The sequence below is a fragment of the Pleurodeles waltl genome, chromosome 11, assembly GCF_031143425.1.
Source record: "Pleurodeles waltl isolate 20211129_DDA chromosome 11, aPleWal1.hap1.20221129, whole genome shotgun sequence".
In the NCBI taxonomy this organism is placed as follows: Eukaryota; Metazoa; Chordata; class Amphibia; order Caudata; family Salamandridae; genus Pleurodeles; species Pleurodeles waltl.
In genome coordinates this window covers 171,070,051-171,090,097 of record NC_090450.1, presented here as the reverse complement: position 1 = coordinate 171,090,097, position 20,047 = coordinate 171,070,051, and the positions used below count along the sequence as shown (strand labels likewise).

The 20,047-nt window shown below is 42.7% G+C and overlaps 1 protein-coding gene across 4 annotated transcripts in view; it reads left to right on the top strand.

The window, feature by feature from the left end:
* The first annotated feature begins 7,556 nt into the window (after window positions 1–7,556).
* Window positions 7,557–20,047, top strand: part of TSC22D2 (TSC22 domain family member 2) — a 134,912-nt gene continuing 122,421 nt past the window's right edge. For 2 of the 4 annotated variants that reach the window (XR_011199376.1, XR_011199377.1), the window contains exon 1: window positions 7,558–9,417. Coding sequence is in view for 1 of the 4 variants with exons in the window: in XM_069213363.1 (XP_069069464.1) it covers window positions 7,997–9,417 (1,421 nt within the window). In the remaining 3 variants the exon portion in view is untranslated. Of the gene's footprint in view, window positions 9,418–20,047 lie in introns of all 4 variants that reach the window. The other 2 variants (XR_011199375.1, XM_069213363.1) reach the window with 2 other exon arrangements.

Below are 20,047 nucleotides of genomic sequence, written 5' to 3'. Positions count from 1 at the left end.
CAAAGTATTAGTGGTATAAATTAAGGTCCTCGGTTGCTTGGAAATATCAGAAAATAATAACACCTCGGGGAATAAAATGTTACCACACCTTGGGGTTTTAACCAAAGGCTAAATAACCTCCCCATTCTGAGTTTTAAAGGTTGGAATGAGGGACAGCATGTGACATTAGCTCTACTGAGTGGTTAAACCACGTGTGTTCCCTTGTCTGGAGCTGCAAAACTCGAAGGATGTACTTATTCCCCGCATATATTTTGGCATGCATTGCCAGGCAGAATGTGACTAGGGAAAAATTGTGGTCCATACATGTTCAGGACCCACTCTGTTAAATCAGACAAAAAAACACATTTACACCAGATTTGGTGTTTTCCTCTGGACTCATTATAAGGCCCTATGCTTTATGCATTATTCTCTATAGTGCCAAATGCATTCCATTTGCATTGCAAGTGCAGCGGACTTTGCAAATATGAAGTATTGATTTGCAGTTCGCAGATGTGCACTGGTGTTCACAATTACCTTTGCCAGGCACAATGAACACTGTGCAAGCTCTTGGTAGTCTTCCTTCCTCAAGACTCGCAAGATAGTGCACAAATACTTTGTAAAATGTTACTCGTATGCATTATGAAAACTTGCAAGCTAGGTGTGTATGCCGATGATTTGTGCAAGTTTTGTGCTTGCAATTTGCCTTTGGCTTTTCCCAGATGTCTTTACCATGTTGCATCGCCTACACCCCAATTAATGCAGCTGAGTAGTGGCTATTAAAGTGACAGCAACTTACACCATCAGAGACATTTTGCTGGCAGAGTTCTCTGCTCCATAGGTTTTATGGTTCAATATTACATCAGAGGTAGTAGTTGTAATGAGTGGTTTCCTTTGCTAATGTCCTTCTGTCCCAGTGGGATCTTTTACGGATTCCTTCATGGATCTCCTTCTGCCTTTCCAGGTTCACACTGTAACTTTATAGTGTTAGAAGACTTTAATGTCTGGGAGAACCTGCTTTGAATCAAGTCGCTTGCACATTAATTTGGGGGGTAATCTGTTTGGAGCTCTGGCAGTGCGTGAGAGGTCCCACCTGAAAGGCCATAAGCTGGAACTACTTTATGGTCCTAGTGAGTTTGAGCATGGTGTGGAAATTATTCCCCAGATTTGATCAGATCACTATTTTGCTAAGTTTTTGCTAAACGTACTACCATTTTCTATAGATATCACAAGATCTAATAAGTTACTGCAGTTCCACATGTGGAGCAAATTATCGATCCCAGAATTTGTCCAGTCATTCTCCTCTTTGTCGTGGAGATAGACAGGGCAATCCCCATGTGATCGGATGGTGCACCATTCGTTACCCAATTGAACAATCAATCAATCATCGGATTCACTGGGCAACATACACAGCTCCTTGGAGGCAGTACAACAATAGACATACAACAAAGAACCAGTAAAATTGAGGTCCTGCTAGCTGGAAACAACAAAGAACACTGGGAAAACCTGTATATCTTCAAAAATACTGCTATTCCGCATTGTTTTACCTTCTAAAAATATGAGATTGTGAGTCTCTGGCATGGAGTTGCCTCCATTGGCTCCCAGTAGAGAAACAAACACATAGCAAATGTCTTTGTATTGTGCATAAAGTATTTTAAATGCAAGAACAATCAAGTCTGCTCTGTTGCTTTTGTCCCTATCTTCTGACCGCAGTAATCTTTGCTCAAAAAGCATGTTACTTCTGAAAGTCTCTGCAATGACAAATATGTGCATGAGTGGGTCTACTGAAATTCAAAACCTGGAACAGCCTGCCACTGCAACAGAGTAACACTGACCTACAAAACACTTGTAGAAACCCCTGAAATCCCACTCATGTCTAGTAGACGTTTGCTTCACAGTTTGGTCTGATGTTCCCTCCTGCCATTTTCTTTTGTTTCTAAGTGTTCTGAAACTATTTTGGTGACCAATGTGCCTTCAAATAAATAACATTAATCAATCAATAAAATCAAAATCAGACTCCAACCCCCAACTCCAAAGAAAATCGAGGAACACAGCCTCTCAGTCACTCATGGACACACCACATAATGGCAGCAAACCACACAAATACCACCTCACATTGAACGTAGTACATTAATTACACATATATAAAGCACCACAAATCTGCTATGCACAATGTAAGACACACTAGAGTTGATAGCTAAACTCCACAACATACTTACACAGAATTGTGCTCCCCAACCTATAGTTTCCCTTAAAACCAACAGTCACTATGGTATGCCATACAACACCATTGTTCTGCTTCTTATAAATATTTTATGTTAAGTTCCACATGCATGTGAGGTTTACTGTAGCCTGGAGCCAGTTAGACAGGATGAGCATAATAAGTCTTTCTCAGTGTTCAAGTCTCACTGTGTATCTTTCTTACCTTGTCTCCCTGTAAAATGCACTTTCCCCACAATGGTCCATGCTTGCCCATTGTCCTCTTACGCCTCCACATCACTGTCTATGTCAGTGCCTTTCCAAGTCTGCATCTCCAAGAGTTTGTTCCCCCACATCTGTGTCTTCTGTATCTCATGACAAATTTTCGCTGTTTTCAGCTTTCTGTGTCTACGTATACACATCTGTATCTTCTCATACCTCTCCATGTCTGTCTTTCTGCGTATCCCAGTCTCTGTGTCTGCCCAGTGTCCTTCTGTGTGTTTGTCTCACTCTCCATTATTTCCTATGTTCCTGTCTCAGTGGGTCTCTTTTGTATGGGCCTCCTTCTGTCCTAGTCTATCTATGTTGCCCTTAATTGTATCTTCCCTCCAGTATGTGTCTCCATAGCCTGTGTCTCAGAAGAACACTATACCAAAATGTTCCATCTACTATACTCTACACTACAGCTCTCAACAAATTTTCTCAGTACACCTAAACAGCAGAAAAAGCACATTACTAGTAAACATGCATTCACAAACATAGTACTGCATACAGCACACCAAGCCACACCTAAATTCACAGTGACACACATGAAACACGAGAACGACTGTCATGAAACCCATGATTCCACCCAGAAGAATACACCATACAATAAAAAAGTAACAACACACAGAGATACCCATCGGGTATTAAAATTAAGTCAGAGACTTCTGCGGTCAGTTGGGTGTGTAATTCATTCATAAACTTATATTCATAATATATAATTACTTGTATTACTCTATTTCTGATGTAGTTCTTATTTTTGTGTTTGACTGGTCATTATATGCTCTGTATGAATTTGCATTTCCTTGTATTTTTCTTTATCTGCTTGGTTTTATGAGTAAATTTCATAACAATGTTTTGGCACTAATGTGATATTATTACATTTATTATATGATTTATATATAGATAAAAAAAACTTTAGGCCCATCAAAAAATAATGTGTGTGTATTTTTCGTAAATAATGACAACTTTGGCGCTTCTTCTGCGCATCTAGATTTTTAACACTGTTGCAAACCTGGAGCACATGTCTTTCTGGTTTGGAGTGTATTTGCTCTGAGATTGGCAACTTCTGTAGCTACTGCAAGCTTCACAAGCATTAGATATACTCCTTGGTCCTAGAAATGTGACAATACTTGCATCCTTCTCAAAAGCCACAGGGCCTAGTTCACAAACAACACTTGGAAGTGAGTTTTGTAGTACTACAGTAGTACTGCCAAACTTAATATACAGTGCTAAATAGAAACAGCACTTGTGTAGAAATGTACACTTTTGAGTAAATGTATTACTTTTTGGTATTCACAAACTGCGCTTTTGTTGCAAGTTACACTTTTGTAGTAACTTGCACTTTTGTAGTAACTTAAATGTAGGTAGTAAGTCCCTACCTCTATTATTTTGTATGGAGAGAGTTGCCCTACCAGAAGTTGGCCATCGGCAGTGTTGGACTTACTACAAAAAAAGACAAAAGTGTAAATTACTACAAAAGCACAGTTTATAAATACCAAGAAGTAGTAAACTTACTCAAAAGTGTTAATTTAGCGTACGAGAAGGCATCAATGTTTTCTTGGATGGCTATGTTCCAACTGAAAACCTGAGGTTTCGAGAAACTTTGCTGGTTTTTAAAGTGGCAGAGACAGCAAATGAAGAAGAAATCAAGAAGATGTGCATGTATAAATACCCTGCTATGAAAAAAAAGCTTGGCGATTTTGAGTTGGAGATAATTCGTGGAGAGTTCACAGATTCCGAAATCATGGTTATGTTGGGAGAAAACGGTGAGACTCTTTCCATGTATAAAGATCTATGTTGATAGCACATCAAAGGGCAAAAAAACACATCCACTTACCTTGAACAACCTGCCCCCCTCTTCACCCAAATTAGTTCAACAGAATTTATCAACCCGTCTTTTCATCATGGTTCCTCAACTGAGATGTTATTCGACATAAGTAAGCTGAACTCTTCATTTATATCTGGACAGAATCCTTGATCTTCATTGCTCTGACCAACCTTTCAATGCTTATGAGGGTGACACTAAGTGGTGGTGATGGTGAGGTCCTTGTACTCATCTGTATAACCCCGGGGGCGCCCGGGTGCAGAGATGTGTTACAGCTACGGATGTCTTGTTCACTTCAATGGAGATCGGTCCGGTTAGAAAAAGGCTGCAAGCCTGGGCCTCGGAGGCATGTCTGGCGGAACCCACAGGGGGGTTCACGCGCAGTAAAGATGGCGGCGGTTCAGGGCTGGTCTCTGCTGCTCGCTCCAGTACCCAGGCTTGTACTCTGGGCCGGCCTGGAGCATGTGCGAACTGAACCCATGCCCAGGGCGCGACCGCCAGAGGGGCGCTCCACCTCCCTGCAGCAGGCAGTCTCCCAGTGGGGCCCAGAGAAATGTGTGCTTACACCTGAAGCCTGCTGGTGCCCTCGTCTGCTTGTTATTTTTATGACGCCCCTGAATCTTGCACCCCTCACCTTCCTCCTACTCCTTTCAATAACTAAGAGAATTAAAGAGGGTGCCATTTTTAGATTCGCCCCGGGTGCTTTCCGAGCATAGGCCAGAGCTGCTCATAATGCACAAGTGTGTGTACTTCTGCCCCTATGCGGATGCACACAAACCACACTCTCTCCTCTCCAACAGTGCGGCCACCTGCTTGACTCTTCCCTCATGCATTTGTGAAAATCAACCTGAGTGCACTGCACTTTTTTACTATTAAAGTGGACCTGTGTTATTCAGGAGGGTTATAAGACACCCCAAATGGTCACAGTTTAAACCTGTTTGACTAAGTATTTTTACCCATGATTCTAATTATGTATTGTATGTGCATATTTGTGTGTATTCATGTGTGTGTATATATATATATATGTATGTATGTGTATTTGTTGTTTCTGTGATTGGCATGTTCGTGGATCATTGCATGGCTCCTGGGTGGGTTGTTATACTAGATATCTATGAATTCCTGCTCTCATCTTATCACACTTATCTACTCATCACTCTTATGTCATGTCTCTATCAAACTATGCTCCATTCTCACTCTGACTCATCCCAAATCCCTTCTACCACTTTCATCTCCTAAATATCTCTGCCTAAGCTCTTCCCTCTGCTTCCACATTTAACTCACCAAACCTCACTCTACTACTGTGACCTCCCACACAACCCTACTAAATTCTCCTGCATTTATCTCACCCTGCTACTATGCTCTCCCTAACCCTTCCACATACTCTTCCCCCTCCGCCCCCTTTACTCATCCCAAGCCTTTGGGTTGAGTAAATGAAGGATATACTCCCAATTAACACTTCTGGATTTCTTTCCTCCTCCACCCCTCCATTACTCCAGTCAATCTAACTAACAAACTCTCAAATCTGCGGCTTAAATTAACTCATAATATTACTAAAACTGTACTCATTATTTAACGATACTAATCCATCACTAATTCTTGTTGGGTTCCAGAGTAGCGTGTTACTCATCGAAAAGCGCTTTGACGCCTCGTCAGGGGTAGTAAGCGCTATATAAATACGATTACAATACAATACAATTCCCTTGGTAAATTAGGTTCCTATTGTGCCCTGCATCCTCGCTCTGCATCTCGAGGAAGGGGGCTGTCTTGTTCTCTATAGCCTAAACCCACAGCAAGTTAGTTTATTAGGGATAAACTTTACAAAATATTGCCACGGAATATAAATAATACTACGTGCACAGGCTATGAGTAAGAAACTAACATACACATTTGCAAACGTGAACAAAAATGTCATATTGGATGGATTGACTGACAGTTGTGGGGGGAGTAATGAAAGGAGTTGAGACATGGCAACGTTTTAGATTGTAACAGGAGAGTCTGATATGTAATTGAGACTAAAGATACAAAAGCGAATACGAAAGTAAATGTACCAAATTAGATTAAATATTATAAACCAAACCGTTCCAATAGAATAAAATTGCGCGAGTCCGACTTATCAAAAATGTTCATGTATTACTCTTTCAATATCGTTCCTCACTGTGAACAGTTGGCATTCGTTTTGGGATGTCCAGAAAAGTATACATTGTTGATGCCAGTTTTAAATCTATGAAATATTTTTATACAATAAAATTATAAAATTATTTTATTTTATAAAATGTCTCTGAAATGCCTTTGGGCGGAGCCTTATTTTTTAAAAGAAATTAAGCCTAATTTAAACATAACTTAGTATTTAAATACAAGCGAGGTCTTTTTTTCCGGACTAGAGTTTGTGGTTACCGTTAAGACAGTTGAGGAAAAAAGAGAGTGCTTGTTGAAGATACACAGAATAGGAGATGCCTCCAAAGGAAGGTCTATCACTTGTGCGCAATCTGGGGTGAAAGTTATACACGTCCATCGACTGCCAGCCAACTCGTGAGTAGCTTATTTAGATGCATCCTGCTTGATGCCCTCCTGCAGCGCTTTGCATTAGAAGCCATAGCCTTGACAGCGCAACCACTGGCTGCGCGTGCCCGCGGGGTGACGTCGCGGCTCCAATTCACATTCCGCGGCCGGAGGCCTGCGCAGTGGGCGTTCCTTGATTGTCGAGGAGGGCGGGGTGGAAACACGGATACAAAGAAGAGACGAACGCCAAAGACCCGCCTCCTGTCAACGAAACATTCAACACGTTTGTGGGACTGACTCTCCATCGTGACTAACGAATACTCGAAATTAGGACAGTCAGAGATGGCAAGAGTTTCAGCTAACTGACGTAAACATATTTGTTTTACATCTAGAAATAGAAATGTACGTAGCGATATAGGATAGGCTGTCGATATATTCTATTTTGAACCAAAGCATAAATACACTGACAATGTACTGCAATCGTTTTTTCTCTGATAGGGAATACAAAAAAACGGTATTTTGAAATCAAAATCTTTCCAGGATACTAACATTTTTAACGCCTGCGTCATTCTAAAATGGACGTGTACACACGCTCGTGCCTCAGGTGCAGAAGCCGCGTTTACGCCGGGCAGTTCTCGTCCCTTCTCTATGTCCGAAGAAGTGCAGGCGCGCGCGGTTCTGAGGTCTGTCAGAGAGCGGAACTCGGCGCGCGGCCACGGACACCCCAGAGCGCGCAGGGAGCACTGCGGCATCGCGCTTTTTCTTGTGGAGCTGAGGGGGCGGTGGCTGCTCGTCAGCACCCACCAGTGCGCAGGCGCCTGGAGGAGGCGTTCCCACAGTGCTTAGCGCCACCGTCTTTAGCCATCTTGCCAGGCGGAGAGCGGAGCGAGCAGTTTGAATTTGACTTTCCTTCTGTCTAAGGCACCGGGGGGCAGAGGACCGGACCTTGGATCCCGCAGCGCTCTGAACCTGTATCCGCGGGGGTGTTGGTGTGTCAGCGCGCCCTCCCTCGCCCTACTCTCGGGAGTTGAGTCGTTGCTCGTAGCCTGAGAGTGACAAGCTCCGGTATCTGCGACAGCAGCGAGTCCCGTCGCCGGCCGAGCGCAGCCCTCAGCCCGGAGAAGGGCTCGGCGCGCCCGCGTGATTGGCTGCCGGGGGGATGGACGAGGGGCCCCGCCGCTGCCCCTTCCGCTCGTGACCCGCAGTGACCGCAGCAGCCGCCCGAGCCTCGCCATGTCCAAGATGCCGGCCAAAAAGAAGAGCTGCTTCCAGATCACCAGCGTCACAACGGCGCAGGCGACCAGCAGCATCACCGAGGACACCGAGAGCCTGGATGGCGACCCTGATGATCCCCGCACCGGGGACGTGTCCTCTGAGGTCTTCGACGTGTCCCGCGCCGCGGACGGCGGCCCCGAGGAGGGCGAGGAGCCCAGGCCCACCGGACGCAGCTCCTCGGAGGAGACTCTGAACAACGTGGGCAGCCCGAGCACCACCGCCCATTCGCATCCCCTGCCCGCCCCGCCGACCAGCTCCCGCTTCAGGGTCATCAAGCTGGACCACGGCTCGGGGGAGCCCTACCGGCGCGGCCGCTGGACCTGCTTGGAGTACTACGAGAGGGAGACCGACAGCATCCGGCATGGGCCTGCCGCGGAGACTGCTACAGACAGGGACAGTGGGCTGGGAATCTCCCACGCAGGACCCTCCTTCGACCTTCCGGCTGACAGCTCCGGGCCACACACGTTGCAGACAGAGAGGGTGGGTCAGGCCGCCCAGCAGCACTTCCTCGTTGGTCAGCAGCCCCAGGTGAGCGGGCAAAACGGGACACAAATGAGCCAACCCTCGCCCTTTGTCTACCTTCAATCCACGATCACACCAGGCCATGGTCTCCCCTCTCACCCTCCTTCTCAGACTGAGCACGTGCACAACAGGACCGTCCACCCCCAACAGGGGCCTGTCCAGCAGGCAACATCTAATGCCCCCGCTTCTGCGGCTGCCAGTCTTCCCATGGGCCAGGTGAATCACTCGCCTGTGTGTGCACAGGCCAGTGACACCGCTGTCCAGGGATCCAGACACGGTGTTCAGAGCCACCCTGCTGTCATTCCACAGGAAGGAAGTGTGGTGCAGCCCGGAGTGCCACCTGCAGGACTTGTACAACAGAAACCCGTGACTCAGCAGCAGCTGGGTGGAGGTGTGTCAAGTGGCCAACACACGACGACTGCCACTGTTAACAACGTGCCGGGAGGCGCCCCTGCAACGAGTGTGCCTGTTATGCCGACTTGTGCCCCTCCTGTCACTATGCCAAATGCCTCAATTATTGTAGTCCAGTCGCAGCAGAGCGGCCAAACGACTGTAACTCGCAGTGCTAGCCTCGTCCACCCCCTTGGGCTTCCAGAGCACCATGTACATTCAAATCATCAACAGTCAAACCATGGTCCCCTTCAGACTCAATCCTTTGCCCATATAGACGACAGAAGAAAATCTGAGCCTCTACCTCAGCCGCCACAATCTTTGATTGCAGAACATAAACCTTTCACGAAGGCTCCCATGTTAGACACACTAGCAAATCCTCTTCACCTCCCAGTAACAACTCCAATGAACACAATTGCACGTTCTGTATTTGGTATATCCATTCCGGTTGATGGTGATGAAGACAGGTATGGGCACTTGTAGTCTTTTGGGAAAACTGGGGGGGTGGTTTAGGAAAACGGTAAGTTTACAAGTATGGAGTTGTTTTGATGTTTTAAAGTTTAATCTTTTGCACGAGACGTTCGGAGAAGTCAGTCCACCTTACAGTTACCTTCCTGGTGGTTCGTATCTTGTCCCTCTCCAAATGTAGGCGATACTTGCCTCCAAGCAATGCCCACTGTGGGCTGTTGCTTACACCGCAAGGCCGAAATGTGTGTTCACTGGAACTTTACTGCTGTTCAGGGTTCTTCTAACTCCTGCATAACACACTTCATTATCTGCGAGTCGTTATTTTTCCCCTGTAAGTATAACCCAGCACAATGTTAAATGAAGCTGCACCTTTAACACATACGGATTAACCTTGCTTGCAGTTGTCACTATAAAAGACTACGAGCAAGTTACACTAGATGGCGTCTCGCTTCAAATGTCTCCCACGACTTGTACTAAGATTTCCCAAGTCAATGTGTGTGTCGCCCGCCACTTGTTGAGTCTGCATAATTTTGATGTGGAGAACTTACCTGTTAGCTGCTTCGAGGAGCGCATCTAATGCTCCAAGTTGAATTGAGATTTGCTTTTAAAGCAGCATTTACATATTTGATTTCTCACCGGGTTGCTGTTTACATGTGATCTGGTTCAAAATGCAGACAGTAGTTAGAAATCCCTTATATGCGTCTACCTTATGTTTGGTCTGCCAGCTGCTTGTTAGATACATACATTTTCGTGACTAAGAGATGAATTTGCCATCTATATGGAAATGCCTCCTGCATTATCTAACGATAAGATAGCTGTTTCCGCCTGACACAGCTTCGGAGGTGCTGAGTATTGTTTTTACTGAACATCCATTTTGCATTTAGCATTCCACTCAGGGCTAGAGGAAGCCCAGTCTTGCAGTGAACAAATATCATTGCATTTGGGGTGTCATTTGTTTCATTCTTAATGAAAGCTAACGGAATGGTCGCAATTACATTTATATCGAGTCTAGTGTCTCAGCTTGGCAGCTGAAGCTGTGAAGAAACCGACTGGTGTATGCCAAGAGGTGTGGTGCTTGAGCAAATAATTTATTTGCTCGCTTACACATTGCTTTAGATTAATAAAAACTGCATGTGGTGGAGGGGGCGTTGCCGGGTTGCTTCAGTGTGATGGGGCGTTCTGACTTTCTTCATGTGGTAGCAAAACCACTCGCTGAGTTGAATTCAGCCCTCAGACATGCGCAGCTCCCAACATCACATCCCACGTGGCCTTCCATCGTTTACCCATGTGTGAAGCCCATACCACATAGTAGTGGGTTTTGGTGGCTTTTCACTGGTCATGGTACTAGTTAAAAAGCCAAGCACGTTATGACACAAGGCTGACACTGGTCAGTCACACTTTGTGGCATTGGCATCATTGCCAACTGTCACACGCAGAACTCGGATATTCACGATTCCCCTAAAAGTATATTTCGGACGTTTTAGTTGACGTATCAACGACGCATTCCCCATTTTTTGTATCACTCGCTTAAGATCACTCCTACAGAATATTGGTAGAATGCCTTTTAAATGTGGGGGAAAACATTTTCTGTTACTTTTGAGTCTTACATAAATGGTTGCACCTCACTTTTATTCAATAAACATTGAATAAAGGGACACTAGCTGAACACTTTGCGCGATGAGACATTGAACACATTAACCTTCCTGATGCCTAAACGCCATTTTCTCTTTCAGTGTGGCTAGCTATTGAACATCGTTATTAGTTCTAGCTACCTTAATTGGAAACCCGCTACAGAGTCGTGCAAAATGCCTCGGCTCTGCATGATTCATGCAGTGTGCTCACATTTGCTTGTCTTGCAAATGTAGTTTGAGCTTAGGGTGCATGCCCGATCAGTGTTTCTCACCAGCTGATAATCAGTCACTGGGTATGCATGCCATTCTTGGGATGTGTATCCCCTTTGTGTGCGCTTCCATGGATGGTTCTTTGCTCTTTTATCGAGAGATGAATGATTAAAGTGCACGAGTTTCAGGCATCTGGGCCAGAGTTCCCTAGTTAAGTATATTGTATACTTCAGATTGATTTGTGTAGAAGATGCATTCTACTCAAAAATGTACCTTCACCATACTAGTTCATTCGAAAAATGTAAGAGAAGCCGGCAAGTTTTTCATCAACGTTGACCTTAACGCCCCATTGTTAGAGTAAATTTAACCCCAGATTTACACCACGTGCTGAGCATCTTTGTCAGCAGTCAGACAGGTACTGTTAAAAAAAAAAAAAAAAAAAAAAAAAAAAACTCGGAAGTAATTGATGCACTGCCCTAGAGATAGTCCAGTTCAGTGATATGGCTCGAAATCATGTATGATAACATTAATCGATTTACCTTCATTTGTGCCCTACACAAATGCTTCCATTAAATAAAAAATCTGGCCCAGTTTAAGGTGTGTGTGTGTATGTATATGTATGTGTGTGTATATATATATATATATATTTTTTTTTTTTACTTATTTTTTTTAAATACATTTCGTGCAGGTTTTACAAATATACCTGTTAACAATAAGAACTTTATTTTCTTTGCCCTTCAGAAAACATTTTATTCTAGACTTGCACACTTGTGGCGTAAACAACTCCACTTAACCACCTTAGTGAACTAAACCATATTCTGTAAAGAATTGATGGTATAGTTAGTTATCTTGTGCGTATTCCAAACTATTCCTTGTGAGTGACCTTCTCTTGTTTCAGATGTTTTTTTCTTCATTGTCAGTTGTCGAGTTTAATACAGACATGCGTATCAATCGCTATACAAAGAGGTGCATTGTAATGTTCTATATATATATATATTTTTTTTTTACACATCACCTGTTTATGGGACCGAAATGCACTATTTTGTACAGTTATGGATGAGCTTGTCTGCACTAAATACAATAATAAACTATAATTCAACAAAAGCATCTTTGCCGGATGTTGGACATTGTCACAAGGTATAGAGCAAAGGCATAGTGTCCGCATACAGACACAATAAATGCTTATAACACCAATTGTGTACTGAACTTGGTTTGCAATGGGTTTTGAAGCAGAAGTAGTTTACTCCCTACTTGTACAAACCTAAAAGTTTTCTTGGGGGCAAATAAAGGGATCTTATTGCCAATGGGAGTGTTTTTAAGCATGCACAGAATTAAACATACATTTAGAATTTTACACCAGGTTTGGTCTTGTTCATGGTAATCTAGTTTGAATGCTAAAATATGTAACTGTGCTCTATTTAAACTTCTTCCTTAAGTTATTTATGCGTTTACGTTACATCGCCCAAAATATTACCTCTTTTGTAGGTCCAAGATAGGTCCAATACATTTTCCAGTGATGTGATTGCATAATGAATTGCAGATGCTGCATTCATTTCCCGCCCATAAATAGCAAACCTCTCTGATTTGTAATAAACTTCTGCTTAAATGGATGGTATCTTTATTTCTCTTTAGTTATTAATAGGTAAACTGAGCTTGAACATCATTTGAAATCAGGAAGCTGATTTTCAGGTTTGGCCTCATATTTTACTTCGGTTTGCTGCCTGATACAGAAGAAGAGTCATCCAATTTTAGGTTGATCTGAAAAGGATAATATAATTAATCTCTACGGGTATTGTGAGTTCATTAGGGGTTTTCACCCTTGAGATATGTCAAAGTGAATTGTCAAATTTTTCATAATGAATGTATACCAATTTGTGCTAAAAAAAAAAAATCTTAAGTATGCATTGATTTTTGGACTGTCATAAACTGGCTGAGTAGCTTCTCGCCCAACATGTGAATGTAGCTTACTGTAATAGGCAAACTGTGCAGCGCAAGCATTTAGTATGTCAACACTTTTTTCTTCTGCCCTATACTATGTGGTCTCTAACATCTGCTGGTGGTTTATTTTTTGTTTATTTTTATTAAAAGATGGTCACCTATTATTTACCTGTAAGCTTTGGAACAAAGGTAAGGGGGTAGGACATGGAGAGTTACCAGTTAAAAAGCCACACAGTGTTCTAAAATGATGGGACAGGTGCAGTGTTATGGTACTACATACAAATTGCTTCCTTTTTTTAACACCAAAGGAACAAACCTACCATCATCAGTTTCTCGTTTAAGATACTGGATGAAATAAGTTATCCTAAGTGGTAAGTGTTTTGTCTATGTCAGAGTTGCTGTTTTTGCCTAGATCCCAGTCCTGCCCCTTACACAACCTGAGCCACCTATCCACACAATTCTTAGTTACGTCTTTGAAAGAAAGTGGGCAAACTACTCCACATAAGCAAATGTTCCAAAGAACGTCTTGATGAATGTTGCTTTCCTAAGAATGAATTGCCTGCTTTGAATTTTGGAGCAGGTTGTTGGCTAGATTATTTAAAGATTTTGTGGGTGAAAGTTTTTTATGATAGGATGTTGCTCACTTGTCAGTTTAAACTTTACCTCTGTTGCTTGACAAGTCCACTCCAGATTTGGCCTGCTGTGGCTCTATGGATCACACTATATTAAGAATGTACTTGCACAGACTGAGAGAAGTTGCCACTTACAAGAAAAATCTCCAAGGAGGATACGTTAAAATAGTGTATGTATGAGGTATTTGTATATCCCCAAACTAGCCGAAAAGGCATCTTTCTGCTGTCTAAGGTCAAAGAAGATCGTGAAGTCAACAAGCAATATGAAATTAAGCTAGTATGTGGATTGCCAATGAATTGTGATGTAGTATTGTTTAAAGAGTTGTCTTCAACTTTTTCCTAATTTGTAGTGTTCCTGATTGATACATGGATGTTGTGATAGATGGATGTTGTTTTTGTTCCAGATCATGGATGCATAGATATAAAAGGACCTCACCTTGTTGTTTCTTCCTTTAACATACCTCTTGCTCTTTCTTCATTCTGCCCGTTTGCCAAGTGCTAAAAGTCATGGGGAGCTTGTCCACAAGATAAGCAGATGTGCTGGCCGTGATGGCTTTGGAAATGTTACAACTGTTTTTAAAGACGATGCGGTCTGGTAGAAGGAGCCAATGCATGTTCATTAGGTTGGATGTAATGTGATAATATTTAATCAAACTAAAAGGCTAGTTTGCCGTGGTGTCTAAAATTCCCTGAAGGGAAGGCCAAGGAGGCACCAACTTGCCATCAGATATTTTGGGAAAGCTACAGTCAGTGGTAATACTTTGCCAATAAATTAGTATATCATTACAGTGAGTAAAGTTGACAGCCCTAATCTGGCCCATACGTTAAACCTGCATTGAGAAAAGATGGATTTTATTTCCGCTATTACTGCTGGCATGTTATTTCAAAATCTTTGACCACATTTGCATAATATATTTTTTTTCTGGTTTACCTTCTTAGATTTTAAGCTTGCTTCATCTTTGTTAGTGTTTAAGATCAGTGCACAGAAAGGTGGAGCCTTCAATGTTGTTACATTTTCTTTACAAATAAGGTTTAATCTGTATATTCTGCGAGGCAGAGCAAATATATTTGGAGTGGTCTTTAATCTTACAGCATCATTTATCTATTTGCTTTTTATTACAATGAGGATCAAGTTTGGTACCTTGTGTGCTGATGGTACTACTTCAGATTGCATTCGCGATCTTCACTGGGGATGTTGCAGAACAAATGCGAACCAGGCTGCACTTGTCGACCTAGCCAGTAAATACTGTGTTTAAATTATGGGACACAACACCTACGGAATCCCTAGCTTTAAATTGTTTTTCTTTAGCAGGTGTCTGACAGCTGTTAACTTCACTTTTGGTTTGCAAACATTTGTTCACTATGATTCACTAGTCAAGCTCCTAAATGCATGAGGAGCAAACTGCTCTACAGCTGGATTATGAGCATTCCTGTAAATTATCTCCTTGCAAATTATGATATTGAGATGGAGCTAACTGCTTTTTACAACTTCTTCCAGTGTAGCCTAGAGCTTTGCTAAACTCTGGTTGTGATTTCCTTTTCTTTGCTCTGTTATCTCTTGAGTTAGATATGCTAGGACAGACACCTAGACTTATGATTCTTTGTGAAACGTTCATCCCTTAAAGCAATACTTTCTCCTTGTGGCACAGTTAATGCACTTCTTTGCTCGAGCCTCCTCTGTTAAACCTGCATAAACCTACATAATTTCTTAAAGGTTTAAAAGGTTAGAAAAGTAAACAACCTGACCCTTCAACACCCAAAACATATTGGATGTGCAGTACAGATCAGCAAAGCACCGATTCAATTTATTCTTCGCCTCCCTGTACCAGCAAATGTACCGAAAGAGTTTTGAAGTGGACCGTATTTTAGTCTCGTCTGCACTGCAAGACAAGTCCTGAGCTTAATTTTAGTTTAGCAGGATGTACAGACTGCACCTGCTGAGGCCCAAAAGTTCAGCATGCAAGTCCTTCTACCCTTTTTATCTTATTTGATGCTGTCTGTCCCCAGACATGTTCACCCCCCCCCCACTTAAAAAAAAATAAAAGAGAAGTTTATTTATTTATTTTGGGCTTTCCGTTGACTCTTGCATGGCCTCACTGAATCTGTGGTCCACTGCCTGCCCTTCTTGTTCTCCCTTTCTTCCCAACAGATAGGAAATCGCCTTAAGTCATCACCAGATCAAGCTTCTCAATTTAAAACTACCACTTAGTAAGTTTGAACTCTGTCCTGTTTCAAGCTTTATTTTATGGTCCCTGGTCCTGCCCCACATGCTCATCTACATTTTGGCCCAGTTTCTTCTTTATATCCTCCCAGGTGGGACGAGGGTGCCCAGTGCTCTAGCAACAAGAAAAATGCAATTGTAGATGTTGGTTGACCATGTTTTACAGTGGGTTTTGTACAATTAAGCAGACCTGGCCATTGTTTATTGGCAGAAAAAGTGACTTCTTTAACGTTAAAATGTGTTCTGATTAATCTGCTCCGAAGACCTATTACATCAGAATGTTCGGAACCGTGCTGTTTCAGGAAGGCACTAGAAATTCTACATTGGGACCAGAGGCGAGGATTAGGCTTCTGTATGGGGGCTGTTAATTTCGAGTTTCTTTCTATTCGCTTGGTGGGGGCTGATTGTTCGAAAGATAAAACGCACTGGCCTCATCAGAGCTCGGCCTGGAGTCTCAACACTCATAAGGGTAAGGCCTCGCCCCGAGGTGAAAAATTTGAGATGCAACCCCGTCCTATGGCAACACTCGGCATTGCTGCTTTCCCTTTGTATAAACTGGGAGTTTATCTCACAGTAACAAATACTTTCACTACTGTTGCCTCTGACATCTCATATCGCTTTTGGTGTAGTCTCAAGGCCTGACTGCCCTCTCTAATCTTAATGTTTTGTAAAGAATTAATTGGGCAATTTAAACCATCTATTTTGATGGGGTATGGTGGACCATCCGGAGTTTGCAGTGCACTCGGGGGAATACTTAGAGAAGGAGGAGATCACATACCTCCCCATTGATGAGAATTTCTACCACATCATGGGTGCTTCCATATTCAAAGTAGCGACGCAATTTGTCGCTCCCCCGGAGAGGAAGATGAATCAAATGGTATCACAGTGCCCACAACCCCAAAGCATATAGGAGGATTAACCCGGGCCTTTCACCTCCAGGGCAACCCTCTCAGGCTTTAGAATCTAAACGCAAGTGTGCTGGGGGCGGCTTCGACTTGGATGCCTTTGCCTGCCTCAAGAATGTGTTTATGGATTCCCCCCCCCCCCCCAAAAAAAAAACCACTCCCTGCTGAGTATAGGACCTCTCTGCTCTACACCCTGGCCCCCTAGATGGGGACAAATCCCTGCAGATGTCGGATGGCGACAATTAACCCACCAGACCCTGGCACCTATCGGGCCCCTCTGTCCCTCCTCAGGAGGACGCCAAAGCAGAGACTGCCTCTCATACTGACGCAGACATGCTGGATCCTGAGGACCTTATCTATCTAATTTATGCAAAATGGGCTCCAGCTCCAAAAGTAGCATCATACAATCGTTCAAACAATCTGCTCCCACTGAGCATATGGAAAGAAAAACTAAATTAACCGCCCCAGTACAAAAGCCTAATCCTCGCCTCCGTGTCCTTTATAGAAATGAAACTTTCTGTTACAATATCTTGGACATTTTTCATTCCCAAGCATCTTGAACATTATAAATCTTTCCTGAATCTTTAAACGGTCCCTTAGACACTTGTGTGATCATGTCTTACACAGTATATTCTACAGGACTCTCTTGTTGGTTATGGAAATGGGTGCTTCTAGAAGCCCCGTAATGTGAGCATAGAATAGACCTGGCACAGACCTCTTTGAGACAGTTTTTGAAGAGTGTAACTGTACACTGTGTTCTGCTATTTGCAACATTGTTTTACACCCTATTTTTCTGTGGAAGGTACAGCGGGTGATACTGATTGGGGGGGATTGTTTAATGTCTTAGTTGCAACATAACGCCTCAGACTATGCTGCAAAACCTGCCCTCTGCCGGCATTAGATTCAGGCAGCCTATTCGCATAATGTGGTCCTACATTGGTGCTTAGCTCCTATAAAACTATTAATGCTGAACCAAGTCCACCTCAAGGGTTTCTGCCGACGAACAAGGTAGTTTGGCATTTTGTACATATACAAACTGCTATGATAAAAAAAAAAAAAAAAAAAAAAAAAAAAGGCTCCTCAGCTTCTTGACCAAAAGCGTTCATTTAATTCCTTTGCCAACGGTTAGACTGAGACCTCACAGCACATAGCTCCTCAGTGGTCTCGGGCTGCAGGAAATTAACTGGTTGAAATTGCTTTTGGCAGCCGTTTCTTTGAGTATCTTCAGTGGTGAATTCTGGAGGCAATCGTGTTAGCTTTTGGGGTGTGAGGGGTAAAGAATTTTTTTTTTTTTTTTTTTTTTTAGATTCCTGCAGAAAAAGTGATGAAAGGAAAGCTTGAATTAACCTCGGCTACTGGCTTGAGGTGGCATTCCAGACTATCATTTTTCACCCATTAGTTTCCTGTACTAGTACTCATAACCATAGCACTGATTGAACCATCCTTTTGATGGGTCATTGCATTTCCAGTTTACCATTAGATACAGTGCACTGCATTACATTGGATTAAAATGAACCTGGTCCTAAGCTCTGTTCCAATAACCCTTTCAGCCCAAGATAGTTTATGGTTTTGATTTACTAAGTGACCAGACAGGCATTCTATAAGTCTTCTCTACCTGAAAGTATACATGAGATTTAGGTTTTAACCTCTAAAGAGCTCTTTTATTCCACCAAAAGTAGGTGGTCCTTTTACAGTTACTACTTCAATACAAAAGCATTGAAGTATTTTTATTTTTATTTGCGAAATTGTTCACACTGTTGCTTTATGGACCTGGCTTGACACCGCATTTCTCTACTTTTACCTATTGTTCCCAAATATTAAACATGACGATAAAGTGGTCTTGATATCAACTCCACCCCACAGGGTTATTACCTTCTCTCTTCATGCTATTGACTGTTTAATTTACCATGCTGCTTCCAAAGGGTGCTTGCATTGGCATGCACGAGTGACTATTTTACGTATCGAAAGTACAGAGTATCATCATCTCACAAACTCTTTATCCCATGAACGTGTAAAGAAATACATGTTTTTTTTTTGTGGTTGTTGTTTCACTGCAGCCTTTTTAAAATACAGTCCAGATCTCCTGGCTTTGCCATTGATAGTAGGCATTTTTCCGAACACTGAGAGTTTTTTTCAACTTGACAATGTTTTTATCACCTCAGTGGCAAAGCAGCAAACTGAAATAGAGTTAGAATAACTACTCTGACTTTGCGACTGATCTACCAGACGAGAAGCTGCATCAGTGACCTTATTCACCTGATGAATATTCCTGGAAAGATTTGCGTTTGGTTGGTTAGTTTTCTCCGTCGATGTTGTTTTCGGTTTATAAAGCTATTCCGTTGCACTAGCCTGTCCATCTGTGTCTGCTTCATCACATGGTGGTCTTTCCATTAGGGTTCCACTACGTTTTTTAGGCTTTTGAATTTGATAACCAATGTTAAAACAAGAAAAAATATGACTGGGTGATGGGGAAGCAACTTTAATTGGCCCTGATTTATTAGGGCTTGGTAAATATGATGTGTGTGCTATGATTCTGCCACTCTTAGTCCTTCACAGTACCCACACGTTCAAACCATTCCACTGATCATATGCTGTGCGTCGTCATTGCACAAAACCGTGGTATGTTTAGGCCCAAGGTGCAGTGGAGTAGGGCAGGTGCTTCTGTAAGTTTGGTAAAGAGATGTGGGTTTTCTTTCTTCTTTTTTTTTTTTTTTTTTTGTTTTTAAACTTTTTCGCCTCCTGAATTTGCCTGTAGATGACTTCAACCAAATGTGAATAAGTGAACGATGAGAGTATTGGTAGCAGTTTCATTAATTTTAGTGAGATTAAAATGTTGATTCTTGCCCTCTCTCTTGTGTACAGTTGAAACCGTTTCGTCAACACGTTTACATTTGTGATACAGCAACATAATTCATCCCTCAATCCAGTTTTGGATAGGTGCCTTGTTCAGTGTCTCCAAGGGCTGTGCCTCATTGTATTTCTACAGTACTAGTATTCTGAAAAGCTTTGCTTTTGCTGCCAGTTGTGAACATTCTGTTTTATGCGTTATTTTTTAGAAGATGCATTAAGGGGATTTCTCTCCCGTCTTCCCT